This window comes from Ictalurus punctatus, chromosome 5 (assembly GCF_001660625.3).
Source record: "Ictalurus punctatus breed USDA103 chromosome 5, Coco_2.0, whole genome shotgun sequence".
NCBI lineage: Eukaryota > Metazoa > Chordata > Actinopteri > Siluriformes > Ictaluridae > Ictalurus > Ictalurus punctatus.
The window spans coordinates 29,460,536-29,471,902 of record NC_030420.2 but is presented as its reverse complement, the minus strand read 5'-3'; the positions used below and the strand labels follow the sequence as shown (position 1 = coordinate 29,471,902).

General features: G+C 35.9%; 1 protein-coding gene across 1 annotated transcript; it reads left to right on the top strand.

Moving 5' to 3' along the window:
- The first annotated feature begins 108 nt into the window (after positions 1 to 108).
- On the top strand, positions 109 to 10,533 carry LOC108265450 (solute carrier family 2, facilitated glucose transporter member 6). Its single transcript, XM_017467775.3, has 10 exons — positions 109 to 334; positions 866 to 1,019; positions 1,258 to 1,464; positions 2,121 to 2,220; positions 2,460 to 2,671; positions 3,238 to 3,387; positions 3,499 to 3,607; positions 3,767 to 3,946; positions 9,441 to 9,586; positions 9,926 to 10,533. The coding sequence occupies exons 1-10, from the start codon at positions 267 to 269 to the stop codon at positions 10,085 to 10,087; spliced, it is 1,488 nt and encodes a 495-aa protein (XP_017323264.1). The 5' UTR covers positions 109 to 266; the 3' UTR covers positions 10,088 to 10,533.
- The last annotated feature ends 834 nt before the right edge of the window (positions 10,534 to 11,367 follow it).

The following is an 11,367-nucleotide window of genomic DNA, read 5'->3' as shown; positions in this document are numbered from 1 at the left end:
TTACTGCAAAATGAAATAATCGTGTTTTATGATGTTGCAGCATATTGGGGATAAGCAAAATTTTATGATTAACATAAAACACACAGGCCAGGGCTGCCGAATCCGTATTTTGTAAACCGCTTCCTCAATTCCTCTCAGTCTTGTCTGGCTTGACATGAAAAAGTCCAAGATTTCAAACTCCCAGTCTCGGTTTCACTTTAGTCTAATCTAAAATATGAAGCGGTCAGATAGTAAGTTAGTCAGATAGTGAGGACACAGAGGAAACAATGGCATCAGAAGGAAACGAAGCAGCTCCATTATTGGCGAGTAAAAAGAATAAACAGAAAAATATAAGGTAACTCTCTCTCTCTCTCTCTCTCTCTCTCTCTCTCTCTCTCTCTCTCTCTCTCTCTCTTTTGTATTTTCTCTATTTTCTCCACTTTGTCTAACCAAACTCTATGATTGTGTATAGTCTTCAGTTTATAAATTTATAGACATCTGTTTAAACTAGTTTGCTCTGAACATCTGTAGCCCCGAACAGGCCTATCTCTATTGTCGTTTTTTACAAATTGTTTATTGTTCTATGTATACAGTATCCTGAGTATTTATTGTCCTCTGTATTTATTGCTCTACTACATTTTTATATGTTGCATCTGGTCCAGAAGAAACAACATTTTGCTCCAGTATGTACGACTTATATGGTGGAGTGACCATCAAAATAATAAACAAACAAACTAACTAACTAACTTGATTTTTAACTAGCACTAGCATTTTCACAGTGTGTGACTTATTTTATATTTCTCTATTGTATAGCTCTGATATCCTGTTTATTTGTAGGGGACATTTAATGTTGAATAATTTGTGTTGCAACCTTGTTTTCCAATAGAAACCACTGGCTTTTTGTTGCGGCCTTTTCGGCTGTTTTGGGCAATTTCATTTTTGGATATGCTATGGTATTTCCGTCCGCTGTGATCCCACAGCTTCAGGTGGAGAAAGATATAAATCTGCACATGGATGTTCATCAGATTTCCTGGTTTGGGGTAAGAGCAGCTTGTTTGTTTCTCACTAAATATCACCTCATCCTAAACTGTTTGAGAATGAATCTATAAGCAATGTAAATGAAGGGATATGATGTGAAATCTGCTACAGTTTCTTATCTTCTCTCAATGTTTTTCTCCTGATTTAAATGCCAGTTATAACCAAAATTCAGAAATTTTATACATGTTTGTGTACCTGTCCAATGAATTTGACTCTGATTCTGTTCTATTTGTTGAATAGTCTGTTTTTGCGATTGGAGCTATAGTAGGAGGGTTGAGTGCCATGGTGATGAATGACAGAATTGGAAGGAAACACACCATCATGATATCTGTAATTCCCTCCACGGCAGGGTTTGTCATGATGGTGGCAGCGCATAAAGTGTGGTTGCTTCTCCTGGGCAGACTGCTCACAGGCATCGCTGGTGGCATTACAGCCAGCTCCATTCCTGTAGGTATATTCCCAGGCATAATAAATCAGATTTCATGTCTCAAATTCCTTGTTTTTTTTTTTTTTTTTTTTTTTTTTTTTTAAAACCCAAAAAACAAAACCAAACAAAAGAAAAACAGACGTTCCATGTTGAATTCTGACATACAGTGCCTTACATTAGTCTTAAACCATTGTGATAGAGCTTGAGCATTTTATCCAGGATGAATGGGCAAAATATGAGAATTTATACATGCTAAGGAAATAAAGAGAACCTGAAGGTATAACTGCAATCAAAGGTGGTTCTACGTAAGTATTACTAAGTACTACTAAAGTATTGACCCAAGGGAGGGAACTTATGCAATAAGTAAATGTCTGATTTTTTTTTTGTTTAATTAATCTTTGTACACCTTTAATTTAAAAACATTATGTAAACATTTTATTTTTTATGGCTCTTTTTTATTGCACTACAGCAAAAGTAAATGTACTTTAATCATAAAAACTAAAATCTAACTCGCATATTACAATAATACTGCAAATAAATTGATACACTTCCATTCTCTTTGTGTGTGTGATCAGCACATAATTCCAAAAATAGAATGACACACTGAATTTTAATTAACACCTTTATTCTGGGTGTATTTTTTAGCATAGGCCTTCATTATGCTTTACTATCACAGGTCTACGTGTCAGAGATTTCACATCCAGGTGTTAGAGGAGCCCTAGGATCTGGTCCACAGATAATGGCTGTGTTTGGAAGTCTGGCACTCTATCTTTTGGGTAAGGCACACACTTTCTGCCTTTTCTCATTCACTCATGTTGTGCAGAGTTATCTTTGTTGTTAGCAACTCATCTGAGGTGTTTGTTCTGAAGACACCCAGTTAAATTCACGCTGTACGTTTTAATTTAGAAATCCATCTGGCCATGAAGATTTAGATGTGTATGTGAATTTAAAGAGAAATCCGTGGCATGTACAAAAGCTACACTATCTATGTGTGATTTCCTTTCTTCCCCCACAGGCTTGGTTCTGCCATGGCGATGGCTGGCTGTAGCTGGGGAAGTTCCTGTTTTGGTTATGCTATTCCTCCTGTGCTTCATGCCAAACTCCCCACGTTACCTCATCACCAACGACAAACGAGATGAGGCCTCCAGAGCCCTCAAATGGCTCAGGGGCCCTGATTCAAACTACATTGCTGAACTTAATCAAATTGAGCGCAGTGTCAATTCACAGGTAAAAACAAACAGCAACATTACACTTGCATGGTTAATCTATGGAACAAGACTTTTTGTATCAAATAATGCAACTATTTGATCGTGGTAATGCAACTATTTGATCGTGGTTCAAATGTAAAGCCAGCAAAGTAGTACACAGATCGAACTGAGCATTTGAAAACCACTGTAGCTCAATGGAACTGTGTATGAAAAAACCTGGCTGTTTAGCATCTCCAGTTTTCTAAAAACAAAACAAAACAAAACAGCGGCTTCTGTAATAGATCCTCTGCTGTAGCTTGTTGTGGCCAGTCACATGCATTTCTGTAGACATAGCTCACAGAGAAAGATTTTACAGATGTTTATAGATTTTTTATTTTCCTCTCTGGTCTGATTAGTAAAGTGATGTCATGCCTTGTTTAAAGCCATATACCAATCATGGTTAAAAGGCATCTATTGTCACCATTTAGTCATATTCATTATTCAGACCTTTGGAGATCAAGGAATTTTATGCAGCTATACTCGTCAAAATGTTTTGCCGCATACCACTGGCATAGCATAACTGCTCCAATGTAACCTTTCCAACAGGTTAAAATACAGTGGTCAGATTTCAGGAGTCCTTTCATGTACAAGCCAATCTTGATCTCTATGCTTATGAGATTCCTGCAGCAGATGACAGGTATTACACCCATCTTGGTTTATCTTCAGCCTATTTTTGAGAAAACATCCATTTCATTGGTGAGTGGCTTCGAACATCTATTGAATCAGTGTTGAGTGTTGTCTGTTCGTGTGAATTTGCTGAGGAATTTGTGGAAGTCTGTCACATGAAATCTTTTCATGTTTATCTAGGCGCCCAAGTTCGATGCAGCAATAGTAGGAGTTGTTAGACTGCTGTCTGTTGCAATCGCAGCCGCTTTAATGGACAAAGCTGGCAGGAAAGCTCTGCTTTACACATCAGGTTTGTGTTGCAGAACAAGTTTGGGTTCTGTTGAATATTTTGTTGGATGCTTAGTACTTACCATAGCGTTGCAGTTGCTGTGGAAGTCAGTTATAATAAAGTTAGCAAAACATGATAGTAACTTTCCAAAATGATAAACTGTGCACTTAATCTTTTCAGCATTTATAATGTATCTGGCCACACTGACAATGACCATATACACCCACAAAACATCGTGTGATACTGGGAACATTACTGCTGAGGTCCCATTGACTGGAGATGCATATGGAGCCATGGCAGGCCATGCCATAAGTTCCAGCACACTTATCCCCCTCATCAGCATCATGTTTATAATATTTGGTAAGTGCTCAATTTAAAGTTATCCATGTATTCGTTAGTTTATTAAAAAGATTGTGCAATAGAGGTGAAACAGTTTAATAAGGAGTATGCCAGCCATACAATCCAATATCAGGTTTTATATTATTAAAAGACTTGCGGTATATTTCAAGCAACACACATAGAATAATTCATTTAATATCATCATTTTAAACCTAAACCAGTGTAACGTAATGTTAACAGCATACCAATTAATGCAAAAGTCCTGTTGAATTTTAAATTCTTACTAGGCAGAAGATGTGGATTAACTTTCTACAACCCCAATTCCGAAAAAGTTGGGACAGTATAGAAAATGCAAAAAAAAGAAAGAAACAAAAAAGTGTCATTTGAAAATTCTATTCACCCTGTACTATATTGAAAACACATTATTAACACATTATTTGATGTTTACTTTGTGAATTTAATTCATTTTTGAAAATATACACTCATTTCAAATTTGATGACTGAAACACACTTCAAAAAAGTTGGGACGGTCAACTGCTTAACAGTGAGTAACATCACCATTTCTTTTAATAACACTTATTAAGCGTTTGGGCGCTGAGTGAAATCACAGTTCATCCATTATGCATTTCTTCAGCTGCTCAACTATTCATAATACGCCACACATTCTCAATCAGAGACGGCATGCAGGCAATGCTACCACCCGCACTCTCTGCTTATGCAACCATTCACTTGTAATCCAGGCATAATGTGGTTTGGCATTGTCCTGCTAGAAAACACAGGGATGTCCCTGGAAAAAAAACGACATCTGGATGGCAGCATATGTTACTCCAAAATGTGTACATATCTTTCTGCATTAATGCTGCCCTCACAGATGTGTAACTTACCCATGCCATGGACACTGACACACCCCCATACCATGATAGGCGCTGGCTTTTGGACCTGGTGCTTATAACAGCTTGGATGGTCCTTTTTCTCTTTGGCCTGAAAAACACTTGGTTTGTATTGTAGAGCCTGAACTTGCATCTGTGGATGCAGCGGCGAATAGTGTTGAGTGACAAAGACTTACCAAAGTATTCCAGAGCCGATGTCAGGAGATCCATTACAGACTCATGACGGTTTTTATGGCAGTGACGTCTGAGGGATCGGAGATCACGCACATTCAGAAGCATTTTTTGGCCTTGCCCTTTACACACCAAGATTTAACTGGATTCCTTGAATCTTTTAATTATATTGTGCACTGTAGAAGGTAAAATGCCCAAAATCCTACCAATATGTCTTTGGGGAATGTTGTTCTCAAATTGTTTGATTATTCGCTGATACATCTGTTGGCAGATTGGTGAGCCTCGACCCATCCTTGCTCTTGAAGGACTAGGCTTTTTTTGTAGGCTCATTATATACTATGATTAGAGGATTGCCTCACCTGTTTCACATCACCTTCTTATTTCAACTCGTCGTGATTAGTCCTAAATTGCCCCTGTCCAAACTTTTTTGGAATGTGTTGCATGCGTCAATTTCAAGGCAAACATTTCTCTTCAAAAAACTATGCAGTTGATTAGGTAAAACATCAAATACCTTGTTTTATACATTTTTTGTTTAAATTTACAAAGTGCATTTACAAATCACTCTTCTTTGTTTTTATTAGCATTTTCCATGCTGTCCCAACTTTTTCAGAATTGGGGTTGTATAACAACACATCTCACAATAGCTCCGTCTGCAAGGTTTATATTAATCCACTTGTATTAATACATTTATTTAGCATATTTGGAAGGAGTCTTCAATGTTAGCACTTTGTAATAGTCAGAGGTAAAGCTGATACAGGAGAGTCTTTTGGACCTTGTGCATTTATGTCACAACAATAAAAAAGCTGTCATTTTTGTCTTATTAACTTCACAAGAGAAGCAAAGAAAGGTTGGTGAGGGAACGACAGTTCACAACTGTCATAATGCAAGTGAAAACAGGAACTTGTTTTAAAGATGTTTCAGATGTTAAATGTAACTAGTAACAGATTAAAAAATCCGATGAAATAGAAATGGTCAGCATTAACAAACTGCTGTGGTATAAGAGGAACGAAACAGCTCAGGACGTGCTATTATAAATAAGGAAAATATTCCACTTTCTACTGGTGACAGTTACAAGACTCAATTCCGAAAAAAGTTGGGACAGTAAGGAAAATGCAAAAAAACAAAAAAGAGTCATTTGAAAATTCAGTTCATCCTGTACTCTATTGAAAAGACATCACTGACACATTCTATTGTGACTGTTTACCATTGTAACATCCCGTTTTCTTTTAATAACATTTATTAAGCATTTGGGCACTGAAGACACCAGTTGGTTAAGTTTAGCAAACATCATTTTCCCCCATTCATCCATTATGCATTTCTTCAGCTGCTCAACTGTACAGGGTCTTCGTTGTTTTATTTTGCGATTCATAATGCACCACATATTCTCAATCAGAGACAGGTCAGGACTGCAGGCAGGCCATACTAGCACCTGCACTCTCTGATTACACAACCATGTACTTTTAATCATGGCAAAACCTGGTTTGCGTTGTCCTGCTGGAAAATGCAGGGAAGTCCCTGGAAAAAAAAAAAAACGACATTTGGATGGCAACATATATTGCTCCAAAATGTGTACATATCTTTCTACATTAATGCTGCCCTAACAGATGTGCGAGTTAACCATGTCATGGGCACTGACACACCCCCATACCATGATAGACGCTGGCTTTTGGACCTGACGCTTGGATTGTCCTTTTCCTCTTTGGCTCGTAGAACACAATGGCTGTTTTGTCCAAAAAATATTTTAAATGTTGACTCGAATATGATTCCACCGTGCTACTGTCCATTTCAGATGAGACTGAGCCTAGAGAAGTCAGTGGTGCTTCTGGACAGTGTTGATGTATGACTTCTGCTTTGCATAGTAAAGCCTTAACTTGCATCTGTGGATGCAGTGGCGAATGGTGTTGACTGACAAAGGTTTTCCAAAGTATTCCTGAGCCCATGTCAGGATATCCATTACAGACACATGACGCTTTTTAAGATAGTGACGTCTGAGGAATCGGAGATCACACACATTCAGAAGTGGTTTTTGGCCTTTCCTTTATGCACAGAGATTTAACCAGATTATTTGAATCTTTTAATTATATTGTGCTCTTTAGAAGGTGAAATGCCAAAAATCCTTCCAATTTTCTTTGGTTATTCACTGATACATCTGTTGGCAGATTTGTGAACCTCGACCCATCCTTGCTCTTGAAGAACTAGGCCTTTTTTGTAGGCTCCTTATATACTATGATTAGACGATTACCTCACCTCTTTCACACTGTTTCACCTATTTCAATTTGTCACATCGCTATTAGTCCTAAATTTTTTGGAACATGTTGCAATTTCAAAATAAATGTTTATCTTCAAAAATTATACAGTTGATTAGGCAAAACATTAAATACCTTGTCTTTATATGTTTTTTGTTTAAATACAAGTCAAAGTACATTTTCAAATCACTCCTCTTTGTTTTTTTATTAGCATACAATCCCAACTTTTTCGGAATTGGGGTTGTATTTTACTATAACAGCACAGGCCATCGTGTATTGATCCTTACTTAATAATTGTTAACTTAATATATCGTAAGAAATGTTGACAAAGTAAGTTATCACGTATTCATTGATATTTGCTTACATGTTAACTAAATACTCCTGTACTGACAAATATTTATTTATATCCATGGCTAACAATAAATCCAGATAAATCAGCAAAACTTAAAATACAGCATGTTGATACTACTGAACATCGGTCTCCAGGCGTAAATATTGGATGTTGCTTTCAATTTTGCTTCTCAATTTTGAATCATGTCAGTTAACAAGTTTTTGCTCATGTTGATCATTTTACTCAGTGATGGTATGAACACTTTCTTCGTTTCATCATTTGGAAGTACGTTATAAACTATAATGTAACCATACTTTATAGTTTAACATCTAACACTGGACTACTTATTGGAAGGTCATGAACTGAAATCCCAGCACAGGCAACCTTAAGGCCCTTAACCCTTAACTGCTCAGTGGTATAAATGAGATAAATGTAAATTGCCCTGGATAAGGGCATCTGCCAAATGCTGTAAATGTAAAATATAAGTTATTTTTAGTTATGTTAGTTTATGTGCAGAAACATAGATTGTATTTTTTGATGATGGCTACCACATTCCCAGTCTACCACATTCCTCACTTTCTGAATAAGCATAATTCCTCAGTCTGGGGTGGCCTTTCTGAAACAGCCAGCTTCCACAATTTGTCTTGATCAAGTTTCATTTTGATGAATGTAGACATCAGCATTTATCCATATGTTTAATTCTAGTTCCTGCTTTTGAATGGAGGAGAATTTTTTTTAATTCTAGTGATGGATAGCCAACACTTTATATTATTTTATTAGTCATACTGCTGCTGTGTTTTCAGATTGCGCTTGAAGCTTTACTGAAAAGAATGTGTACAGGAATTGGTTTGTACAGCAGCTTCCTAATTTCTTTTCAGTCAGTGTAAAGTGCAAGGTTTATATGATTAGCTTGGAAGGAAAAGCTTTGCCAGGTCTTGTCATGTAGTTCTTTTTAAAGATTATTGCGCTTCTGTCTTGTTCCTTCCTCTTTCCTACAAACCCGACCCTGAACCTTGTAGCCAAAAAGCAAATGGCTGTGAATAAAGTTCTTGAACTTGAAGAATAAATTATAGTATGCACGCAAAGTGAAGATAATTACAAAAAACATATACATAACATTTATACCTTATGTGTCCTTTTTTAACCTACCATTATCATGCAGTTTTTCAGATTCTTTTAATCCTCTAATGGATGCTTGCATTTCCATGCAATAAAGGTGTTGTATAAATAAGGAATAAAACTTTATGTGGCATGCTGTTTTTGGAAAACAATCAACAACAGGGTTGAAGATAAGTTTTCAATAACAGCTTGTCCCAAAGTATTTTATTCCTCTCATGCCTCAGCAATTTTCCAAGAATTATACATTTGTTATTTATTAAAGATGACACATCTTACTTTTTTTGTGTATAGAGGGTGTCCCAAAAGTCTCAATACATAGGGGAAATTAAAATTTTTTAGCAAAATGTAACTTTATTTACAAAACATCTGCTACATGATTTTAATTTCCTTTTAAAAACCGATGGAGTCATCTCTCTGACTCATGATGAACTCGTGTTAACACATCTGTTGTAACCTCTGCTAATTGCAAGTCCATCGCAACCTTACGACGGCTTCCCGATCCAGACATGAGAATGATTTTAGTACATTCTTTTTTTTTTTTTTTTGGTCAATATCATTCTTAAAGGCTATATGAAATAAAAAATATATAATCTAAACTAAGCATGAAAAATTTTGGAAAACATTTTGCCTAAAAAGTGTTAATTTCTTCTATGTACGGAGACTTTTGGGACACCTGTAGTTACATTCATTGTTGTAAAACATCCACAAAACAATTTATTTCCTGTTATCCTGTTATTATTGTTTTATTTTCTGAGCAGGATATGCAATGGGCTGGGGTCCGATCACATGGCTACTGATGGCAGAGATTCTGCCAACTGCAGCACGCGGCGTTGCTTCAGGCATGTGTGTGGTAGTCAGCTGGGCCACTGCTTTTATGCTGACACAACTCTTCATGCACGTAGTGGTAAATTCCATGGCACTTTTTTATGGTTAATAGAGCAAGCAAGCAGGAAAATTAAAACGACTAAATTTAATGATTTTGCATCATGTATTACATAAAAACTATGTAAACCTCCATTTTAATATAGGATTGCAATGCAGGCTAATTTGATATAAGGTCAAATGACGGATTGGAAATTTCTCAATTCCACTAGACTGTTGCAATCACTCAGTGTGAAATATTCCAAAAAGTAGAACAGATGATAATTTGTGCTTTTACGTAATGTGTCACAGTTTGTACTTTCCACTATTGTGCAAAGAATAGGATAAAGTTCCCCCTTTGCCTTTTTTTTCTCCCTTGCAGGAGGCATATGGACTTTTTGCACCCTTTCTGTTCTTCTGTGTAATCTGCGTGCTGAACATCATATTCACAGCCAAATGTGTGCCTGAAACAAAAGGGAGAACACTGGAGGAAATTGAGAACTATTTCAGAACTGGACGCACCTTCACCATTGCTGAGAGTTAATACTGCAATCAGGGAAACTTGAAAAAGAATTTACACTTCATGGAATTTCGAGTTATGGTTCCCAAGGAAAATTTACAGGCTAGTGTTCTGTACGAATAAATATACCATTTATATATGACTGATTTTAGCTGAGAAAATATGCATTGTTCGCTGATGAAGCAATCCAAACCACTTCTACTTTTATTAATGCTGTTGGTTTGGTTGAATTGTTCGGTACGCTCAGAACGAAACACACATTGCACAAGATACTGAAAACCAATGAATAAGCGGTTATTCTGACCACAGTCATACTCATGGGTGTTTCTACTGTAAGTAAGAAGTTTTGATTTCACTATTTATTTGGATGGCATTTCTTAGGTTATGTAAGAAATCAAATAAATCTTGTGAACTCCAAACTGACTTTTTACTTATAAAAAACTTCCTTATTAAACGATTACCAGAAACGGGTCCTTTGTAATTAATTAATTATTTTATTTTTTAAACAACTGATACTGTCTTATGAGACACACAAGTGTACAAATTTAAAATGCTATTTTATATATTAACCTATGAATCTCAAATTAGCTTCAAATCATTAGGTCTCATAAAAGCTTAAAATTATTTGGTAAGATCTTAGCAGGTGACAATATTTCGAATAAATTAAAATTTCTCATAATGGGATTATTACGTAACAAAAATATATACTCATCAAATGGTTTCAGTTAACTTGCTAGAATTGGAATTTTACTTTGCGAACATGGACAAAAGGAGTGATATACACAGTGAAACCTCCTAGTGCGGTTATATTATATATATAAGCACTCTTGGAACACCAACTGTCCAATCAGATCAGTGATCTAACTGTTGTATAAGTTTTATTTTGATTTAGTAAAATATTAAATTTCACCAAGAGTGTTGAATGACACATGTAGACACACTGGTAAACATTTCATTTCCACATTTTAATGTAGGAAGCCATGCTTCCCCTGTAGTCTTAAAGTAATTGCCTGAGGCACACATTTAAATGCTTGTAAGAAGTGGGCTTCAGGAAGAACTACTTTCAAGGTAACAAGGTCAGTGTTTTTATTTTTATTTTTATAAAAAAAAAAATTTAATCATAGAATTAGCAAACAAATGAAACTAACATCAGTGGTAATGGCATGAGAACATTAAAAACTTTTTAAAAAATGATTTACTTACTTACAATTAATAATTTACTTTCATATTATAATTTGGATAAATGGGTTGCACTTTCAAAGTGACCTGATGAATCATCAAAATATCATTATAAATAAGGTAGG